Here is a 25355-nt window from a genome sequence, read left to right on the forward strand (position 1 = left end):
AGTAACAATATTAGTATCGTAATTTTATTTTCCATATTTATAATACAGGACCTTTTCAATGATACGTCATTTTTTAATAAATCTATAATATAATAGATTGGCAAAAATTAAATTGTGTAGTCTCTTTTTCTTCTCTATTTATCAATAGAAAAATAAAACTGCAAATCAAGAGCTTTCGATGATGATTTCGAAAATTGAAAACTCATATTTATTTTCCTCGTCAATAAAGATTACGGTCGAATATCGAATGTGCGAATACTAAAATTTATATATACAATTATTTTCGAACTACATATATTCGAAATACAAATATTACCAACGAAATTGCAGGTGTTCCATTTCATCAATTTCATCTTCCAATAATCATCGCTGGACATGAAATCTGTTAATGAAAAGCGCTTTAAGCTACACAGTGATATCGGTAGAGTCCATCATTGAAGTATGCAGATATGCGGAAGTAATGCTATGGGATGAAACGTACGCAGTACTGGCAACCGAGTATTGAGTCTAAATAATTATGCAAATTGTAATTAAGGTTGGGTTTGATTGAGTAAATTTGAGAAAGCAAATCTGTGTGACATTTAAAATAAATATTTAAACAAGATTTTTCTATTTAAGAAATCAAAGTTGCTTTTTTATTTATTATTGTTTATATTTGTATAATAGCTGCCTTGTTCGTCTTACAGCTTATAAAGGTAAAGATACCGAGGTTCTAGGTTCAAACTCGAGTTGGGGTTATAAAAGTTTTTAGGGTTTTCTGTCTCCGTCGAGAAAGGTCATCTTGGGAGAAATCGGCCAAGCGCACATCATGATTTGTAACTCTCATTATTTATTAATATTACTATAATACACGCTGATTATACATGACGTAAATATATTTTGTATAAATTGAATAAATGGATTTTTAGGTATTTGCAATATCACAGTAATGTTTTTATATCATTCATGAATAATATTTGATTTACCTAACTAAATAATAAATCCATATTTATACAATGACTCGATTTCACAGCGATACTTTGTGTAACTGCAGAAACGCAATAAAATGTTCATATTATCTATGTATTTGGGTTTGTCAAAAATAAAGTCATTAATGTTTTAAGGAAATAATAATATTCCTAATTACCAAAACAATTAATTAGGTGTTAAGGATGGGGACAAGTATAGTCAAAGGGATCATTATCGAACCTACAAAGTTTATATATCTAGACAGCTCGTAAGTTATTTTGCTATTAACGCTTATATAAATTATTTTGTCCAATTAATTATATTGTCACGCGTCAAGGAGGTACGTTGAAGTATCATTAGTTCAACAGCATACGAGATGTTTAGTGATGCGAAAATCGGAGGTTCAATCACGATACAGGCAATACAGGCATGCATGCGGTGACCATAACAGGGGAGCGACTAGTTCGACTCGCCACAAACTCGAACGTACGTATTGTAATTGTCTTTATAATATGGTAAGTGGTATCTCGTAGATGTTCTATTCCTAGGCTAGCCTCCGCTCCACTTAAAGTTGTAATTTTAGAATAAATATACAAATCATCTCCTATTTTTCATTTTTTAATATAAGACTGCGTCTCGTTATGTAATTTCATTGTAAACTAAAATATTATCGAATAACTATTTATTGTAAGTTAGTATGAATATTCCATTGTTAGACGAAAAGTTTTACCGATTCATTTACCACACCAAATCATTGTGGATTTGTGGATACATATGTCAAAATTTAAAATATAGTGTATTTCAATAAAATGTCTTAATTTGTTAATTAATAAGCATTGCCTAGATTTTAATTTACTAATTGAATTCGGGTGGTAGACAAGCAAATCGGTTACCTGATTGTAATGAGTTAGCTTCATACATACATAAAATTTCTGTATTTATATACTATTCCATGGACTCTTAATGCGCTGCTTTCCATGGAATCTAAGATGTTTCGGACTTTGTGCATTTAATTATACTTGTACCTACACTAGCACATTCACTCTTCAAACCAGAACACGGGCCTTGCATAAACCTTTAATAGGAGCTTAAAATTAAACTAAGTACACAACAGCCTAAGGCATAATTTGTTACAGTACCAGACTATATTTATAATATTATATTTATTTATAATTAGGGAAGGGAGTGGCTTAAAATTATAAATGCTTTCAAATTTACAAAACCAAGGGACTGCGGATACGCAACGATGTCTTATAATGACGCTAATGATCGTTAATGTCAATACCACAATGCCTTCAATAATCGTTTAAAGGACTACTGACTGGTAATTTGGGTCATGGAACTATGTAACTATTATAGAAAATTGTATGCGTTCGTGGCGTATACGCAACTCTATGTTGGCTGTGCAGGGTAACTACCAATGATAGAAGACTTCAAATTGAATAAGCCTAATGAGAAAAGATTTCAAATTAAATAAGTCTCATGAATCTTTTTTTTTAAATGACTAAGATTTAGTTTTTAGACGTTAATATACACGAACTGGTTGTCTTATTACGTCATTTTGGTCGACAAGTCTCAAACATATTTATATTATTTTCCCGTTTTTTTTAAAATAACGAAACTAGTCTATAATCTATCAAAGATTACATTGAGACGATATGGTTTATTGGAGTAAATCAGTACCAGTAACAACCTGTGAATGTCCCACTGCTGGGCTAAGCTCCTCCTTTTTTGAGGTGAAAGCTTAGAGCTTATTTCACCATGCTGCACCAATGCGGTTTGATGGAATACACATGTGGCAGAATTTAAGTGAAATTACACACATGTATTACCCGCATTAGCAGAGCAGCTTAGTGCAATACGCTCCAAGCCTTCTCCTTATCGGGATAGAAGTTATATCCCAGCAGTGAGACATTACCAGGCTGCTACAAACTCAAACAATACTTCTTATTTTAAGAACATAACACAATATTACAAGAATTATAACATTGTGAATAAACATAATTATATATTAAGGTTCCTCATTGATTTTGTGCTAGTTTGTACGGCTGCAGATCTTAAGATCCCTAGTTTGAATCATGAGTCGCATAAGTAAAACTTAGCGAGTTTTTTTATTACAAAATGCTCAGTATCATCTGACAGTACAGACTTAGAACGTTGGCCTTGTCACACGAAAGTGCCGCGGAAATCACGTAATGCGGTTCAACCTATTAATATATTTCCGGTAGCGTCGGATTGCCGTTCCATTGAACTACGAGAGTGCAATAATAAAGGACACCTGTGCTGTGTGAGCACAGACTTGGTCACTTTAATAACTCCTGTGATATTAAATATTGACAAGTCTATGCTAAGAATGGCAATCGTGACCGAAATCACCAAGGAGCCGAGGTGACCCAGTGGTTAAAACGTGTGAATGTTAACCGATGATAACAGGTTCAAACCCATAGCGTTTTTAATTGTAGCGGTTCAATAGTAAACAAACAAATCATCATTATGTCAACAATGGTCTCGGTTATGGCGTTCATCGTAATCAAAGGGCAATCGCATTACTAATTAATCTACCACGCTTTCTCTATTTGCGATCGCTCATTATAAAATCCGATGAATAATTTTGTATGTGTAATATTGTTAACAGATTATACATAAATACATATTATGTGATATTATAATTATGTAATTATTTTACGCAAATGTACTTTTAAATATCAGTTTTTTTTAGACCAGAAATGTTAAATGGTGATCGTCGGCAATTACATCAATTAAACTAATTTATAAGATAATTACAGACCAGATGGCTCAGTGAACACAAACGAAGATAGCAGGTTCAAATTCGGACAAACACTTTTTTGAGTTTACAGTTCTACTCATGCTCGGCAGCGAAGGATTCTAGACTCCAAATATTCTAATCACGAGAGGAAGTAATTGCGCAATATTGCGTCATTTACGAACGGTTACCTTATGTTACTTTTTTTATAACATGGTAATACATCGTAACTTGGAGGTCCATATTACATAATAGCCAGCAAAATTAAAGTCGAAAACCCTTGGCACAGAAATGTGCACCGTATTTAAATGTCTAATGACTGTCAAATAGCGATTCACTTTTATATTTGTACGGCTTGTTAAGTAGGCCTAGTTCTAGTTTTGTGTTGCCAAAGCACCGGTAATTGCAATGCATTCGGGACGGTCGCTGGGCATCGGTAACATCGCTTACGCCAACATTTGATCAAACATTAGTTAAATGAATTAACATTTTTGTATCAAATTCGTTGGTATATATATATTTTTATTATTTAAAAATACGTCAAAAATATAAATACATTATACATATTTAAAGGAATTTGCAGAATTTAAATTTCAAGGTCAAAATTGATTGCAACGTAAATATATGTGACGTCTGTGTGAAACGTTTCTGACGCGATAAGTCATGTCTGTCACGTATTTTACTTTTTCATATTATATTTCACAGATAATATTTTTTATGACAGATCTAATGTCAACGACCTCTAGCGCAATCGATTGAATTAAGCCAGTTGTGCAATTATGTACCGCGTTTGATGATTAAGCGCGGTTCAACTCCTTAGCAAGTTAATTATAATGTTATAATTAGTAATGGTATTAGTACTAGTAGTTATGCTTTAGATGATACGCATTTTATTTTTATCATGATTATACACATTTAAAGAAAAAAAAATTATTTCAGTTAAAAAGAAATTAGATACTAATGGAACGAAATCGAAGCGAAAAATTAATATTACTTACAATGCCAATGTCGATAAGTTGTGGTGACCACTTACCATCAGGTGACCCACTTGCGAGCCTACCTATTTAATACAAAAAAAGCTAAAGATAAAAAAAATATATAAAATAAATAATGTAATAAGTTTTGTGCATAAGCTATTGGATATAAATAAATAAAAATAAATAGATTTCATAATTAAATATGAACGCTCTCCATGACCTTTTAAATATACGAAAATGTATTGTTAGTTAATAGTCAGTAATAATATACGCTAGTTTAAACAAATAAAAAAATATTTTATTACATTGTAAAAAATTACGAAATCCATTATATAAATCATAAAATACGTTAAAATAACAAAAGATAAATTAAATACTTTTTGTTCTAGAAAATTCCTTGACCAATTAACTGCCTTGCCTAATTCAATTACGTTTAAACAATTAATTTTTCCTGAGGACTTGAGGGAGATAGGCTGCCAGAATCTTTGAAGGTATAAACATTACCTTTGTAAAATAAACGGTAAATTAAAATGGTACCATCTATAAATTAAAAAACAATTATAATTAGCGTCCTACAAATAAGACCAACTTCGAAAACTTGGTGAAAAAAAAATTATTTAGTTCAACTGAAATCTAAGTTTTGCATAGCTTACACTTATTGTTGAAAAAATCACTTATTATATTGAAAGATTATACAGTCAACATATATAATTATTAATAATAATAATCAATACATGAATTACGATTCAAAGGGTAATGCCGATTTGTGCAGTAGCAATTTTTAATTTTTATTTGTATATTTTAAGGCTTTAATAAACAATTCTGTAAGACATATTAATAAAAACATACATATAAAACAAAATAATGTAATTAAGTATTATTCGTTCTAAGTAAAAACTTCTTCCGGTCACTAATCTCATGAAACTATTCGTTTTGCTTACGGACGATAGAATTGGCAATGAGGCGTACTATAACGACTCGTTACTCATCTCAATAACGTTCGGCTATAGCAGTGGTATTATATAAGAACTCACTTCACTACTCAACCGTGAAATATTGATAATCGACTTATGGTGATATACTATTTTGATGCGTGTATTCTTGTAATGTTATAATTATTATGGTCAATGTCGCATATATCACTTTCTGACATTTCACGACCGATATTTGCGGTGAGTTTCGAATTTGTTCTTACATAATACCTACTGATGTATAATAAAAATTCGTTAAATTATAGGTACCGCGTATACAATTGTGTTTTGCATAAAATAATAACTTTTCCAGCAACAAATTATGTTGTTGAATGTTTGTTTTGTTAAAATGGTAAATAAGAAAGTTACGTGAGGTAAACCGTGAATAACGCCTACTAAATGTCGCTTTCTACGTTAAATATAATAAAACGGGTTTTATGAGAAAAATAAACCGGACACACGGACAAATTTAAATATTAAATCATCAGTTAAGGGTATTATTATTCATTGTTACAAAGTTTACCACGATTTAATATAAAGAAATTACAATGTGATTTTTTATTAATTATTATTTTCTTACTAATTTGTTCATAATAAAACATACGAGGAAATGATAAAATGTCACAATGAAAATGAATGCTATAATTACATTCGCAGAGAAAAAATTAATGCCATAGCTGAAAAGGAATGGAGAAATATTTGTCTACATGTTATTGAAGAGGAGAAGAATTGTCAAGGTAGAGACGGGCTTTAGATACAATATCAGAACTTGAAAGTCAGACTATGAAAGTTACGAGTTGAAGAAATTTATGATTAAAATGTCTGTGTGAAGTGAAGTGTCCATGAGAATATTTAATTATTTTATGACCTTCGTTTATTGGCTCACCATCAATACAGGAACACAGCAAATAGCTACAGTTTGGTGGATGGATAACTGATGAGTGGTATCCAGCCAGATGGGTCTAAAAAAGCCCTACCATCAAAATATGAACGAATATGTATGATTTAATTTAAATAAATTAAAAAAATACTAAAATGAATATTTATTTGTTGTTAATAATATCATAGGTATTTACAAGCAGAACAATGTCCATTTAAGTTTTTACTAAGTAGAGAAGTAGCGATTATTAATTTGACCTACTCGTAGCTTTTATTGTTTTTGGATAATTTTATATGTATTTGTAACTAGTAAATGTGCTTTAATATTTTAACCTTTACCAAGCAGTGTAGGCACAGAAAAGCGGTTTGCATTAAAACCGGTTAATAATCGTAATTAGTGCGTTCATAGACATACCAATATTAGGGACATACATTAGACATACCAATTTATTATAATTTATTAATAGGGTTTATAGTTGACACTAAGAAGTTAAAACAGTCCTGTAATATTTAAATTAAATGAGATGAAATTTTTTTAAATTTGTCTTTAGTTGAAACTTAAGCTGAACTAACTTTAGGTTCAATTATTAAAATTCTGCTCGGTTATTAATCAAATTAAATTGTGTTTGTTGTCTATGTTGTGAAGAGAAAAATTAATAATTGTCGTATATTTTTCTTTTATTATTTATAAAACTATGTTAGTAGTGGTCTCTTCTGGAATAAGTTCAGAATCTTTTCTACGAGAGAGGCCTGGTCCCAGCTATGGGACTTATATACTGTTACTTTACTTAAGGGCTTTACTGTTGCTTTACTATGAACTGGTTAATCTGAGTAGGTTTCACACCAAACACAAATTCAAATCATATTAACATAATTCAATATACATTAATAATCTGCATTTACATGTTTTTTTTATTCTCTTTTCTGCCTTATATCTACGCTATTTGAGCGCAAAATAATCTGCCAATGTAACGTTTCTACAATACATGTTTTTATATAAGAGAAAATATGAAACGTCATTGTTGACAGCGTTGAATATTTTTTAATTTAATAATCACGTCTCCACAAACGTTTTGTCTGTGCCTTTAGTGCATCTTTTTATTGTTTTAATTGGTTTGCCTACATGTCTTTATTTTCAGACAGCATCACAATCTAAATTAAAAGATTACTGATGACTATGTATAATTTTAATTCGACTCTAAATCTTGTTACATTTTGTTCCTAGGTTTTACTAAACTTCTAAGAACTTTTGGTAAAACAGTAACAGCCTGTAAATCTCCCACTGCTGGGCTAAGGTCTCTTCTCCCTTTTTTTGGATAAGGTTTGGAGCTTATTCCATCACGATGCTCCAATGCGGGTTGGTAGAATACACGTGGCAAAATTTCAGTGAAATTAGACACATCCAAGTTTTCTCACGATGTTTTCCTTCACCGTCAAGCACGAGATGATTTATAATAACAAATTAAGCACATGAAAATTCAGTGGCTCTTGCTCGGGCTTGAAAAATTGAAATGAAAATGAACGCGTGAATCTTAACCGATGATCGTGGGCATCGGTTAAGATTCACGCGTTCTAACCACTAGGCCATCTCGGCTATATAAATCTTCTGGATTATTTTTTATTTTAGCAATGTTGTTGAAATAATTGGTTAATATTTTGTACTGTGCTATTTTGATCATATACATATAAATTTTATTTAAAATTTATCAAATATGAGTAGCGTATGGTGACTCCATGCTTGCATGACACTACAGCAATTATATAACAGCTTAAACGATTTCGTACTTGAAGATTCGAATACAATTAAAATGTCAAATCATCTTAAACAATGATCTCCATATCAATTAAAACAACGCATAAAGTTTTAAAAGAAAGATAATATGCTTATAAATATTTATGTGGCTAATGATTGGTTCATACTGTTTTTTTGAAAGTATAATGAAATTGAAGAAATTGTAATTTTAAATGAAGTTTCTTTGTTAAATCTTTGTATCTCTAGCCAAGTGTTATGTAATATTATTTATATATAAGATCAATACTGACATCGTTTATTAAATATTTAACTGCCTCTTTGGTGTAATGGCTAGGTATAGGTATTAGGATCGAATTTTAATAAAAAAAATACTTTTTTTTGTCATCTGGTCGTGTCAGATTGAGAGAGATCAGTGGAGTGAATCTCACTAGGTTATGAGGTTAGGACAATAGATGGATCTTGGTTGAGCAGTATCATATGCTCAAATGCTTGTCTAGTCTTTATAATTGGTACCATCAGCCAGAACTTGGCCAGGAGGATTTTTTGTCAGTGAGAACAGTTGCGAAAATATTAATAACAATTTAAGCTTGTTACTTATATATAGACAGTTATGTTTATATCAAATTTAATTTACATAAAATTCTTGTGTCTATAAATATTTTTAAAGATGTTAAGCTCGTTTGATTATTCGTGTTGTTTAAATGTGTTTATATAACACGATTATCATGTCGCTATTATTATATTATGTCGCAAAATACTTAAGTAAATAGAGGACGCATTGTATAATGAGCTCTCAATATAATTTTATTTTAAAAGTTTTAAATAGATTGTAGACACCAGTCGCGTCTAGCGGCGTTTCATTAAAAATATTATTAAAATTATATAGAGATCAGTGTTGTTTGTTTGTTTTTTCAAAATATACAAATTTCGCTCGAGTTGAAACTTAGAATTGATAAATAAAGAATTTTCTTATTAATTTTCATCGCATTTTTCACTAAAATCCTTTCTTAGTACTAACATAATGTGTAAAACGAACCTGTATGCAAATTTTCATGTTGCTAACTCTAGTAGTTTGTGGATTGATGTGTCAGTCAGTCAGTTATTCTTTTCTATATAAAGTTATATAAAGAGATCAGAATTCTATGAATCTTTCATGCTACGATATGCAGCATATTTTTGTGATAATAACTTATTACGTCCACGTAGTTGGAGAGAAAACTGTCGGTTCGGACGCTTTCCAAGCGAGCGCTGCAATAACAATAACAGATAAACTTTGTATATAAAATATCTTTAAGTCTGTAAGATAGAAAGCATTTATGTAACAGTATATACCTATATTTATAAATTACTATAAAATAAAATAAAAAGCTACAAATTTTTTCACAACTATATTTTTTAAACTACTCATTTATACTATAAATAAAAAAAATTTGTTGTTACACTTGAAATTTGGATAAAAAGTTATAGATTTATTACAATTTATTGTAATACACGTAAATAAAGAAGATATAGGTCGTGCTGTAAAATTTATGAGCACCAGACGGGATAGATATCTGCGCTCAATATTTATAGTATAAAAAATACTTATATTATTATATAATAATAGTCAGCAAACCTTAATTTTTCCGTGCAAAGTCGGAACAAATAAATAGTTTTTTATATACTTAATAAAATTTCCATACAATTGTAATTCTATAATATTGCAATATTAAGAAAAAATACATATATTATTTTACTAGATTCTTGTTTAATTTCATGCTTTGTTGCTTTTAAGATATCACTGCAGTCATATAACCGTGCGCTTATTTCATCTTCCAAGTATTACTTTGCATAAACTAAAATTAAAGTAATCTTTGTTTCGATCGTAATGTTTATAAATAGATAATATTATAATGAAATAAAAGGGCAACACGAACTTACTCCGTATTCAATTGACGAAACAAATAATAGAACGAAGTTGAGGTTATTACCTCAACTTCGTTCTATTATTTCAGTATTATATATTGTTAGTATTATATATATTCAGTTATTTGTCTTTCATTTCAAATGAATGTATGAATGTATTTATGTATGGAGAAATTAATAGTAGACGCATAATATTTAAGTCAAATTTAAAATATTTTAATAATAATAATTTTAATGAGTGTGTGGTTTTACTTCAGTCGCAAGATTTGACTCACGCATACAAATAATTAATACAAGCCTTTAATAAATCGTGAACTTGTACTGGAATATTCAACATGAAGCAGTGAAAATATCTCTCTGGATTAAATATTGAAATTTTCTGTTCATCTCGTTTGAAAGTTGTTGGGCTCCTTCCAGGTTATCCCGTAGTTCACGGAGCTAAAATAAAATTACACGGTGCCCAAGCCAACTACCTAAGTAATGGAACGGACCCATACAACGGGCGGACTACAGAAGTCGAGTAATCTCAACTAAGATTAAGTCTCGAACAGTATCGACTGTTCGAAGCGCATTATTTCGTATTCTAGACTTCCGATCGTTTTCCAACTTCACAGAAAAACAAACTTATTTTTATATATACTAAGTTAAATAAAACAGCGGAGTTAACCTAATCCAGCGTCATTTAAATTCTCGTGTATTTCAAAGTTAGATTAGGTTTTTTTTTGTTAAAATATTTCGTCACTGTTATTAGTATGCGAACCTGCACCTATAATGGTAATAGAATTTTTTTTGCTCGAATTCTTCGAAACTCGATTATGTATTATCTATTAGGAACTCTAAGAGAATACAAATTAAGTTTATTTTTTTAAGATAAAAAGAAAGTATTTTATGACTTTTATTACGTAACGGTTTGCGTGAAATTCGCTGTTTCGAGAAATAATAAACAAACAGACATGGCAACATTTTTTTTAATAATAGATATAACGTTCACTTACTTAATGAGTACTTTCGCCTTTCGTTCTAGCGACAGTTTTCTTACGAACGTAATATTGTAATTTGTTTGTAGGTCAGTGACGCTGGGCATCCGTAGGTAAACATTATAAGTAGCAAACGAGTTCGTAGCCTCCTCGATCTTGACATAGATTCTGCGCAAAATAAATCCTCAACTAACCTGTTCTCTTGTTGTTCATTTGTAATCGCTCAGAGAAATCTACGATGCTAGGATTAGGTGTTGTTTTTTATTTTAGTTAAAGAATGGTGGTGATCATTAAGGCCTCGATAGAATATGACCACTTTTATTACTGTGCCAATTAACACAGAACCTAGGATGTTGTATCTTGTGCTTGCACACTGGCTCACTCACCCTTCAAAGCGGCAATGTGAATATTATGATTTCGCGAAGTAATAAATTGGTGAGTGGGTGGGTGGTACCAACAAAGCTGGCGCAAAGCCTACAGATATTTTTTCATACTTTAAAGTAGTTTATTTTAATTTGCCGTTTCTTATTCATAATTTTTATATTTGTATTTAAATAAAGCAGCTTAAAGTATACTTAGTTAAATATTTATATTGCTTATTATTTTAAATCTCGTATTTTGAAAGTCGTTGTCGTTGTTTTTATAATGAAAAACAGAAATGGAAAGGTCTGTATGAATAGAAAACCACTCCAATCTTATCTTAAATGGTCTAACGCCATCTGGAGCATTTTTATATATTATTCAATTAAATAAACGAGTCACCATTGGCTTTTTAGAAAGAAAATGTTATGTCCGTTATTTCGGACTTAAATAGACTGAAAAATTGTGTACCTACTATATTTTTTATTCTAAAAAAAATGCGTCAACTATGAGAACTAACCGGCAGTTTCTTCTCAAAAAAACTACCATAATATCTTTGCGTTATCTTAAAAAATAACTACTTCACATCTTTTATTACTTTTATTTAATATTACAAGAATTTTATTTTAATGTTACATTAAAGGCAGAAGGAACAAGTTGATTCATATCTTTTTATAGTAGACATTTACGTTACAAGAAGTTGCAGTGTTTACGTCACAATGTAGTATTTTAGAAATAAAACACGGAAGTCGATGTAGAAAAATGTATTTCACACACACACATTTCAATGATTAATTATTAAATACTATAAAAATATAAACAAATACACTGTGATCCATGGCATCGAAGATATTAATGCAATTTATTCTGGCTCACTTTTACTTTAAACAAAAAAAACAGCAATACTAATGTATTGCATTATGCAAGTTTAAGCGAATTCAAGTTGAGTAACATAACGCCTCACATAACGCATTGTTACTTAAGGAATTGCCATATTGAAACAGAAAGACAACAGCTCTTTGAATTACTGTTATCAGTGACTCTAAGCCACAGGTTCTTTATAATATAATTGGATTATAGATGACAAAAAAGTGTGGTTCGTATTCATTGATTTTCATGCAAGATAAATAATAATTCAATTGTATTTAATTATCTATGATTTGATTTTCCAGAAAGAGTAAATATTGAGTTTAATGCTGGTTCTTCTCCGTAGATTCTACTTTCCGAACCGGTTGTAGATTTAATATTAATATTTAATATTGTAAAATGACAATTCGAAAGTGCTCGCAAGAGCTTACACTAATTAAAGATTTTTTTAAATTTTATTTGGTAATAAATAAAGTTATTTTATTATTAATAATAATATCGATGGATCTTGCGCAGATGGCTTTACATTTTATCTCGACATTCACCCTGCACGTAATGTCAAGATCAAAGAAACATATCCGTCGACTTGACCGAGTTAGAGCGTTCTTCTCCGTCTTTAGCTCACAACTTTACCTTACAAGATACATACTCATATCTATATAAGAAGTTGGCCATTGAAATATCTGTACTCAGGAGGATAATGCATGTATGTGAGCGATGATTTAGAGGTCTCTGAGAGCCTTAATAATAATTATTATATAAGCATGTAAACCTTCATGAGCTATTATATTTTAAATATAGCCTATTTATTCTTATGTTCGTTATAAAACATAGCAGTTTTCAATCTTTTTATGTACTTTAAGGTCAATAATAAATCTATATAAATTTTATTCAAGCATGTTTTTACATGTATATTCGATTTTCATTAAATCTCATCTATTGCTTGGTAACTAAAGGTAAAATATTTAACAAATCGTTAATGTACATTAGCCGAGATGGCCCTGTGGTAAGAACGCGGGAATCCTAACCGATGATCGTGGGTTCAAACCCGGGCAAGCACCACTGAATTTTCATGTGCTTAATTTGTGTTTATAATTCATCTCGTGCTTTACGGTGAAGGAAAACATCGTGAGGAAACCTGCATGTGTCTAATTTCACTGAAATTCTGCCACATGTGTATTCCACCAACCCGCATTGGAGCAGCGTGGTGGAATAAGCTCCAAACCTTCTCCTCAAAAAGAGGAGAGGAGGCCTTTAGCCCAGCAGTGGGACATTCACAGGCTGTTACGGATAATGTACATCAGTAACCGATCGTTTTCGAATTAAGAAATTAAAGCCGTTTACATATGTCCTATACATGTAACTTCGTTTCTTAATTTTTTTTTCAATAGAATCGCTTTTGAATAACCCATAAGAAAAAAGAAATCGTTTCTTTAATATAATAACCGGACATATATTATTTTATGAAGTATAAATAATATATCTTGAGTATGTAAATTCCTGTTAGCAGCATTATTGTATATTACGGTTATTATATACTTAAAGGATTATTGATATGCCGTGTGACACTCCACCGCGAAGTCGATTTGATATTTACACACACAGCATTATTCACACACACTTTCCTAATATATAAGAAACAATGTTTAATTTATTATTTAAGCTTAAATGATAAATAATAATAATAATTAAATAAATCGAAGTTAATCCGTTGCTTTATACGTAACTATAAAATAAGCTATTTAAAATATCGCTTTGTTACTTTTATTTACTTATTGTTTTACAAAATAGTAAATCGAGTTAAATGTCTTTTAAACTCATAGCCGAGTTAATTATATGGTAGGTATTAAATATATTAATTTTTCAATGAACGAATGAAATATTATGGGAATAATGTTGTGTCCCATGTTTTCGCAGTAACACTGACTTGCTCACTGTCCTAAGCCGGAATACAGCAAAATAAAGCTAAAGTATTGCTGTTATTTAAATAAATAAAAGCATATAATATGGCTTGATAGAGATTTTACGATTTTGCTTTAAATGCTAGTGGAAATATATATACTAATGGAAATATAAGAAGGATTATATAATAAATCGATTAAAATATTACATCAATTTAATTAAATCTTTCGTTTTCACACTAAGGACAGTAGCCCTGCTGTGTTGCTGTTGCTTAATATTAATTTCGACTCAAAATAATCGGCGTTTTTTAAATTATCTTAAGCTACCAATCCGAGGGCTACGGCCCACTGCGTGAAATATGAAAATTAATTTAAGTAAGATTTTTAATCAATTTTATTACATATCATTACTTATTTTTTAATAATAAAGGATGGAACAACTTACAATTACCAAAAACAAAATTTTAACTTGTGTACAATTATTGTATATTTATTACACGTATGATTGACGAGTAAAAGTTATTAAGTTACTTGCCGGTTTTTCTCACTAGAATCTACATACCGGTGGTAGCAATAAATTTAATATAATCTTGATCTGTGACCTCGTAGTTCGGTTATGTAATTAATTAATCTTTCTTTTCATTCTCTTTTGGTTTGTCCAGTTAATAAAATACAAAAAAAGGTTAGTATTCAGGACGTGATGAGGCGAGGGGAGTGAACTTGGGTACAATGACTCCTGCCCGGTCTGGTACCTTACATACCACTACACGTACAGCATCGAGAAAGTCTTGGATATATATCATTATGTCTTCATAAATAACTTTAAACATTATAAGGTTCGGCTTAATATTGTCTTAATATTATTGTTTTATAATTTGAATCTAGTACGTTTCGTAATATTATATAATTATAATATAACTTAATTACAATAGTTATTAATTAATAAATAGTATATTCTAATTTTTAGTTGTCTTTTTTTTTTAAAGTAGATACTTTGTTCTTGCTGCTTCTTATCGAATCTACATTTAGAACCGGTTGTAACGCTCGACGACAGAAAATAACTTGCATAAGTCTATTCGAATAAAAATATTTTGTTATTAATTAATTCAATATAATTATAAGGAAGGATATGGAAAAATATTTAAAATATATGATATATAGCTTCATTTCTTTGTTATATAATAAATGTAATATTAAACAGGTTACTAATGAGTTGGTTCGCGAACCATTACTTGAGGAATGGTTTAAGTTAAAGCAAAGTAGCAAGCGTTTGTGAGCTTAGAACTTGTTAAATAGATTAATATATTCACGTGACTGTGCTCATTGCAACTCTGATCATTACCATAACAAGTATTGTAACATTTAGTCATACAAAATGCAAAAGAATTGATGACTATTAATTGTAACGATTTATAATAAATTAAAAACGGTTCTTGTAAATTAATATATATATAGTTATTTAGTAATTGATTATAGATAAGAAAAATGTAGTAGCCGAGATGGCCCAGTGGTAAGAATGCGTGAATCTTAACCGATGATCGTGGGTTCAAACCCGGGCAAGCACCACTGAATTTTCGTGTTCTAAATTTGTGATTATAATCCATCTCGTGTTTGACGGCGAAGGAAAACATCGTGAGGAAAACTGCATGTGTCTAATTTTACTGAAATTCTACCACATGTGTATTTCACCAAGCCACAATTTAGCAACGTGGTGGTATAAGTATAACGTCGTCGCGTTTGGACTCTACTACCACTTACCATCAGGTGGAGTAGAGTCATTTGCCATCCCGGGGCATATAAAAAAAAAAAAAGCTCCAAACCCTCAAAAAGGGAGAGGAGGCCTTAAGTGGGCCAGCAGTGAGACATTCATAGGCTGTTACTACAACTGTTAATATAGTTATATAACAAGCCTAATGCCTGGCTCTGAAAAGCTTATATATATATACATAATGTCTAGCATAGTATATATATATACTATGCTATATATTATATAATTTAAATTTCTTATTCTAACTAATTCTAAAATTAGATCCTTAGAATAAAATCCAGCTAAAAAAGGAATACCACATAACGCTAAATTAGAAATATTTATACATAAAGAAGTTAATGGAATATATAATCTAATTCCCCCTATTAATCGAATATCCTGATTATTATTCATTATATAAAGAAAAAGTCGAGATGGCCCAGCGGTAAGAACGCGTGAATCTTAACCGATGATCGTGGGATCAAACCCGGGCAAGCACCACTGAATTTTCATGTGCTTAATTTGTGATTATAATTCATCTCGTGCTTTACGGTGAAGGAAAACATCGTGAGGAAACCTGCATGTGTCTAATTTCACTGAAATTCTGCCACATGTGTATTCCACCAAAACGCATTGGAGCAGCGTGGTGGAATAAGCTCCAAACATTCTCCTCAAAAAGAGGAGAGGAGGCCTTTAGCCCAGCAGTGGGACATTCACAGGCTGTTTCGGTTCGGATTCATTATATGAATAATAACTCCAGCACATATAAATAATAAAGCCTTAAATATTGCATGAGTTAATAAATGAAAAAAAGCTAAATCTCTATATCCCATTCTTAAAATTCTTATTATTAAACCTAACTGACTTAAAGTAGAAATAGCAATAATTTTTTTTAAATCAAACTCATAATTAGCACAAATTCCAGCCATAAATATAGTTATACTATGCTAGACATTATGTACATGAGATGTAATTTATGTAATAAATAAACTATATATATATTTATAAATGAGATCACAAAAAAAAATTGCCATCAAATTTTTTTGTCGTGATGCTGCACGGAAATAAAAACATGCACACCAGAAACTCGAAACTGATACGAAGATACACCGAGAGCATGGACAGCACGCCCGCGGAGACGACAAGAAAAAGGGGAGTATTTCTAACATAACAGTGAATAAGTTTACTTACGTAAGTTAAACCGGAATATTTAATAATAATATATATTTTTATGTACATAAAGAAGTTTATTCCATGAAGTTTGAATTGTTGTATGTATGTATATGTGTGAGAGTTCACATTAAAATAAATAATAATATAAATACTATCTGTTCACGGTTTATTTATTAGTAAGTTCAACTTAGTCACGTTTTTTTACTTAACCCGTAGTATTATGTTTTGTGTAACTTTCGCTTAACATCATATACTTATGTTAACAATTCGACTAGCCAGTGTGTAATTAGTTGCGTCAGAATACCGCTACGTGCGCCTTATGCTTTTTAACATGAGACTACGGTGTTAGCGAAAGCGAAAACGCTGTGTGATCATACATACGTACGTTGAAAGAAACTTTTAAAATTCCAAAATTACAATATAGTTAGAAGATTCCTATATTATTACATATGCGTTGTTAATAAAATTGGCTAATTTTAAAATATCATTCATTACTAATAATATTAATAATAATTTATTTATTCCAGTAACAAGACTCGTATACAAAATTACAATATAAAAAAAAAAACACTACTTATAAACGATTATTTTTATTACTGACGCGATTTGTGATTTGTTGAATGTGTTTAATTATGTTATTCGGATTTTTTATTCTTGATGATAAATATGTAATACTTTGATGTTGTCACATTTAAACGATTCCTTTTTGCACAGGGCTACTTATGAGCTGTTAATTATTTTAAATCACACATGAAAAATATAGTTATTTACAAAAATAAACATAACACTACACAGCTAACAAATATCATTAAATTAAATTTTCTTAACGCATATCGTCTTTGTAAAAGAGTAAAGTTTCGTGTTCGTATTATCCGTAATAAAATAAAAAACGCTACTCACATATCGCAGGTAATTGAATATCCAAAAATAAAAGAAAACGCTATGCTTTCGTTAATGTGTGAAGGGCTTAACCAGATCCATAGTTTCGTCGCGTGTAGAGAATAAGTTATGGCCGGCTACTTTCACAAGAACTGCAAATCTTCGAACATTTATAACCCGATGCGTTTTCGCCTCTGCGCGAAACACATATTTGAGATTTATACATTTTTAAAACATCACGAAAACTGTTTGATATATATGATTTCCTTTATATATATATATTCATATTTTTTGCGATATGAATTATGATGGTATGAATTATTTTTGTGGAGCAACGAGATTGTTCTTTGCAAGCTCGTCTGGGTAGGTACCACCCACTCATCAGATATTCTACCGCATAACGTCAGTACTTGGTATTGTTGTGTTCCGGTATGAAGGGTGTGTGAGGTAGTATAATAACAATCACAAGGGACATTACATCTTAGTTCCCAAGGTTAGTGGCACATTGGCGATGTAAGCGATAGTTAACATTTCTTATAATGCCAATGTATATAGGCGTTTGTGACCACTTAGCATCAGGTAACACATATGATTGTCCTATACTATAAAAAAATGTGCTATTTAATTTCTGTCCTAAGTGACAATATGTTGAATGAACGTAAAATGCGTATTTTATATTTATTACTATAATAAACAGACGTAAAATAATCATAAATATGATCATGATATGATTTTATCAAAACTAATATATTATATTTACGATATTTCTAAAAACAATTCATCAATATCATTATCTAATATCACATTGCATACATTACATCCTATCACGTTGATCGAGTTCGCATGTCATGATTTGATATGTTAATTGTATGCATCAATTAACTTCAAGTACAATCGAATATCGTTGAATGTCGGCAACAATTTCGAAGCAAACGTTTAAAACAATCGAGATATTTAACTACTTAAATTGATTTAAATATTTGTGTCATTTCCGTTTCATTTGTTTAAATTTGAACACAGAAATGACGATGTATCTTAAAAGTAAGAAGCGTATCATTGTCCCACCACTGGGCTAAGGTCTCCTCTCCTTTTTGAGGAAAAGTTGTAGATCCTAATGCACCGTATTGCTTCGATGCGGGTTCGTAATCGTGGTAGCCCGCAATGCTTGGCAGATTTTCATTCAACATATGTTGGTTTTCTCACGATGTTTTCCTTCACCGCCGATCACAAGATGAATTGTCGACACAAATTAAATAAATAAAAATTCAATATTGTTTGGTCGAGTTTGAAATCGGAATCATCGATAAATAATTTACGCATTTTAACGGTGATTGGGCCGTAGTAAATTTATATTTTTAATAAAAAAAAAAAATTTATTATTTATTTAAAATTAAAACCGTAATACAACTCTAGTGTGGTTGAAACGTAAGCTCTTAAGTGCTCTCATGCTATAGTAAGTACTAAGCTGTCACCGGTACTATTTATTTACATTATGTAATGCTCATTACGAGGCGTGTGTGGTTAGTTACGTACAATTGTAACACGATGTTGTTATGCAGATTATAACTAAACTATTTTTAATATTATATATATAATATTTAAAATAATTTACGACAATTTGTTATAAGTTTTTTTTTCGAGTAGTCCATTACACAGAAAATATTATATATAGTGCATAAATGTGTGCGCAAATAGAGACTTTATTTTCTCAATCTAGTAGTCAGGCGGAATTTCGATAAGATCAATTATTTTAATCAAATATTTTACTTGCACGAGATTATGTCAATGCCAGCGCTCTAATTTCGATCTGTTGCTATGAATTACTGCCCAAATTTGAACTCGGGACCTCAGCCGAAGAGCCTACCCTCTAACTAAATTCTTGCATATATTACAGTAACAGCCTGTGAATGTCCCACTGCTGGGCTAAGGCCTCCTCTCCCTTTTGAGGAGAAGGTTTGGAGCTTATTCCACCACGCTGCTCCAATGCGGGTTGGTAGAATACACATGTAGCATAATTTCAATGAAATTAGACACATGCAGGTTTCCTCACGATGTTTTCCTTCACCGTCAAGCACGAAATGAATTATAATCACAAATTAAGCACATGAAAATTCAGTGGTGCTTGCCCGGGTTTTAACCCACGATCGACGGTTAAGATTCACGCGTTCTAACGACTACATATTCGCCTTGCATATATTGCGAAAAGGTAATTTAATAGGGTTCTAATAGGGCTCCGAGCTCGTAATCCAGTGAAGTGAGATGCATAATAATGATTTTATCGTGAACCAAGGACGCAGTTAATTATTTGACGCGTAGCTTTATATTTTTGTGCTTCAGAAAGCGCTAGAACATCGCTTTTATCCACCATAAGAGATCGATTGAAATTAAAGTTACATGACAAATTAAAGTTATAAAATTATTGAAATTTTATTGGGTATTAAGATAAATTTGTCTTCTTCACTATAGATGAGCAGTATGTTCCAATCCCTCTTCAATTTAGGGCAGACTTATGTATTATGCTAATATAGTACCTAATAATAAAATACATAAAATACTCTTTAGATGAAACCTTAAGTTAAATTCACTGAAAAATAATAATTCTGTCAGTCCTTTTTAGTTGAAATTTGAGTCGGAATTTTTATCTTATAATTACAAGGGTAGCCATTAAGGTATCGTTGCATGTTAAATTTATGGAAACAAAGCGATAAGAATATGGTCCTGTTTTGGTAAATTTGCACACATACATACATATTATTTCCTATAAAACCACATTTACAAAATAATGTTTTTAACAATAAATTAAACGATATTAAAAGATTACATCTGATTGAACCTACACAAAAATCGCATTTCCATTCGGATATATATATTTTTTTAATATTTACTAAAAATACACACGATATTTAAATTAACATATTTTGTAAAAGACATTGCCTGATACAAAGTCTGACCTTATTTCATTATATATGTATATATATATATATATACAAAGGAAAAATAATAATATATAATTTCTATTGCTTAAAATGGCTAAATTCAATTTTGCTAAATGTTATATATTCGACTAAAAATTTAAGTACAATTTATATTATATACAGGTTATATTTTATTAATTTTTCTCTGTTACACTAACTTATTTATATAGTTTCAACATCACTGTAATCTTGTCTGGCCTTACATTAGAGTTGAAAACTGTACAATTAATTTCTGTAAACTTTTTGAGTACAAATCATAAAAATGGTATTATCTTATTCGATAAAAGAGAGAGCCAGCGAGCCGTGATGGTTCAGTGAATAGAACGTATGAATCTTAGCCGAATATAGCGGATTCAAACCAATTCCTCTGAGTTAATGTAATTTAATACAATTAAACGATATTTAAATTAACATATTTTGTAAAAGACATTGCCTGATACAAAGTCTGACCTTATTTCATTATATATGTATATATATATATATACAAAGGAAAAATAATAATATATAATTTCTATTGCTTAAAATGGCTAAATTCAATTTTGCTAAATGTTATATATTCGACTAAAAATTTAAGTACAAGGTTATATTTTATTAATTTTTCTCTGTTACACTAACTTATTTATATAGTTTCAACATCACTGTAATCTTGTCTGGCCTTACATTAGAGTTGAAAACTGTACAATTAATTTCTGTAAACTTTTTGAGTACAAATCATAAAAATGGTATTATCTTATTCGATAAAAGAGAGAGCCAGCGAGCCGTGATGGTTCAGTGAATAGAACGTATGAATCTTAGCCGAATATAGCGGATTCAAACCAATTCCTCTGAGTTAATGTAATTTAATACAATTAACGGCGAAGGATGACATTGTGAAGTATATTTGCACGTATCGGATGAAATTTTGCCACATGCATAACGTAAAGCTTCAACCTTCAAACCGTCTCCTTTACCACGATGAGATTGTACTTATTAGTAGGACCTTTATGGGCTGTTGTTTTATTTATTATTAAATAACCGCCATTGCTTACAATTTTAAAAATAGCATTTTAAATGAATGAACCAATTAACTCAAAGCCGTGATTGAGGCATAACAGTTTGTTTAGCAAAAACGTTAAACTCGGCATTCTATTGCAAAAGCACATATTACCAACTATTGTTACCTTCATTGTTAGCCTTTATGCCTAATAATTATATGCATATTCATAGAGTATAATAAAATAATTTACTTAATTCTATTTCGCATTTGTTTTTTATAGTAGATGGTATTTGGTTTGTTATATTTTCGTTCATAAATGGCTGTCAGTTCAGCCAGTAACAGTCTGTTGTATAATTTACTAGTGTTGTATATCAATGCAACACATAACAATAATAACAATAGTAATAATTTAACTTGTTGAACCAACTCTATCTCAAAAACTATTGAACGGTAGAAAGAAAACAATTAAAAACTAAGGAAATATAATTTTGTACTGTAAAATAATTATTATATTAGTGTACTATTAATGAAATATTTTATAATACGCTAGAGACAAAACACTTATTTAAACTAACACACTTCCAAACTGTTTGATTAAACAGAAAAATTTATTTATTTAAACTTTATTGCACACCAATAAACAAAATATAATTAAATAACAAATTACCGAATGTACAAATTTACAGAAGCACCGATCTTTTCCAGGCAACTCTGAGGCAGAGGACAACTGTAAAGTATGAGGGAAAAGACAAATAAAATAAAATATATATATATAATTAAAATTATACATACATACATATAATTAAAATTAGTATGTACTAAGATCCTCCAGACCAATTTCGGCCACGGCGGCCAATTCTAATTCCCTAACTTTCATAATCCGATGGAACGGCTATCCGACACGATCGGAAAGAGTTCAGGCGCAGGACCATCGGCTTTACGAGCTATCCGAGGCACAGGAGTGTGCATACTATCAACTTCCAGACTCCGGGCTGCTATTGAGAATTTTCGACAGAAAAACCTAATAACTTTTTATAGACCCGACCTGGGATTTGAACACAGGACCTCCAGGTCTGCAGCCATACAACTAGCCACTAGACCAATGAGGCAGTCATAATACTATATAATTAAGATATTGTATTACAAAAGTGTGTTTCTCATTTCAGTAGAACAAAATTCCAATCATAGTGTAAGGGCTAATTAATTTCAGTTACGTATAATACTGTTTTTGATTTAATGAGGTCTCATATAAGACATTTGAAATAAATTACCATATTAAATAATAGTCAACATTCTTATTCTAAGTATTGTGAACGATCTCGAGAAATCACGATCACTCCAAGGTATGCACTTCAAAACGAGAATGTAAAAGGTTAATACGCATTAGTAGTTATCTATACGCTTTAAGAATTATTTTATTACCTTTGCTTAAATACTAAAAATAAAATTATCTTTAGTTGCCCTTTCTGACTTAAGCATAAAATTCACACAAAGTAATACAAAAAGGGTTTCCCCTTAAAGTTAAAATTTTCAAATTTCAGTTTTCTCAGCATCACTGAACAAATTTGCTCAAAGCCTTGGGGCTGATTGCAAATACACACAGAGAAAAAAAAATCAGTTTTCTGGACTCAGTAGTTTTGGATATGCGTTGATTGAATTAAGTCAGTCAGGAGAAACGATTTTATAAGTATGGATAATATTTAACGATACTCGAGAGAGCGAAGAGCGATTATTGGCAGTTTTACAAAAATAAACTTCTGCGTTAATGGTATTTATTTGTAATGCAGTTCACGCATGGAAATTATTCGGTACAAACTTAAAATATATTCCATAGTAATTATGTAACGATAAAATGAAAAAAGTTTTAATTATGTAAAGTGATACACGAAGTTAGATATCGATTCAAAAGGAATCTTGAATTTATATAATACGAACATTATATAAACTCAAGATTTCTTCTTCTTTTTTTTTATAGAATAGGAAGGCGGACGAGCATATGGGCCACCTGATGATAAGTTGTCACCAACGCCCATAAACATTGACATTGTAAGAAATATTAACCATCGCTTACATCACCACTGCGCCACCAACCTTGGGAACTAAGATGTTATGTTCCTTGTGCCTGTACAATACCAAGTACTGCTGTTTTGCGGTAGAATATCTGATCAGTGGGTGGTACCTACCCAGACGAGCTTGCACAAAGCTCTACCACCAGTAGAGTTCGTTTCTAGAAGGGAAGATTTGTGGCACCCTATGTCCCTTTTTTACCACTGACAACGTTTATGTAAAATTTGCTGATGATCGGTTTAGCAGTTAAGACTTGAAAGTCTTGACTTGAAAAATAAATAAATAAACAAACATACTAGTTTTGGTCTTCATAATATTCGTAAAGATTACAAATAGTTTTAACAACTAATATCACTTTGCTCGAATAAAACCAAGTTTTAATCCAATTATATTTTTTTTTGTTAATGATAAATATCGAGTCATGCAATTTATCTGCTCATAGCTGTACGTGTTAAAAAATCTTACCTGCATATCTAGTAATATTTTTAAAACTACTGTATTTGTCGATATTGCAATGTTGTAGGCACCTTTTAGAATAAGTTAAATGATTTATTATATTACGGTGAGTCGTATAAATTAAACTAAAATAATCGCTTACTTTTTTTATTAATTGTGATTTATTTATTATAAATTGATTTTAACCAATTTTTAGTAGACTTTTGAAATATTTACAAATCATATATACATAGTTTTCGTGTATCTATGTTATAATAAATTCGCTGCGCTCGACTGGTAAGCGTCCAGTCCGATTTTCTCTTCGTCTACGTTGACATAATGAGCTATATTTAAAAAATATATACACGACATAAAATATCTCCGTACTAAAACTGTAAGCTAAAGTAATTATTGTTAAGTTATCTTTATATTTAAATTATTAAGTTATAACTTATAACAATAATTTGTTATATGTTATAAATATTAATTAAACAGAACTATACTATGCCTTGTCATAAATCAATATAAATCCATTCGGTAGCTGTGAACGATGACAGATTATAATCATTACGGTTTTAGATCAAGGAATCCGTTCTAATATTATAAAATGTGATTGTTTGTTTATTGTCTTTCTTTTTTACAGAAGAGGAACTATATCTTGTTTTTTTAATCGTTTGAAATAGCTTAAACTGGACAGTGATATAGGCACATCGCGAGAAATTACCATCTCCGATCCACGGGTAAAATGTACTCGTAGCAAATTATTATTTTGATAGAACATAGGAATTTAAATTAAGTCGA

At 30.5% G+C, this 25355-nt stretch overlaps 2 protein-coding genes across 3 annotated transcripts in view; both read right to left on the minus strand.

Moving 5' to 3' along the window:
* The window catches only part of LOC126781653 (uncharacterized), a 154143-nt gene that overhangs the window by 126446 nt on the left and 2342 nt on the right, over positions 1-25355 (minus strand). The gene's annotated exons all lie outside the window — the stretch shown is intronic.
* LOC126781886 (NADH-ubiquinone oxidoreductase chain 5-like) lies at positions 16257-22242 on the minus strand (the record flags this gene model as incomplete). The annotated part of the gene is made up of 3 exons (XM_050507006.1): positions 22237-22242; positions 16795-16996; positions 16257-16468 (listed from the first exon to the last, which is right to left on the minus strand). Coding segments are annotated over exons 1-3 (420 nt in total), but the record flags the coding sequence as incomplete, so codon positions are not given.

This window comes from Nymphalis io, chromosome 4 (genome assembly GCF_905147045.1).
Source record: "Nymphalis io chromosome 4, ilAglIoxx1.1, whole genome shotgun sequence".
NCBI lineage: Eukaryota > Metazoa > Arthropoda > Insecta > Lepidoptera > Nymphalidae > Nymphalis > Nymphalis io.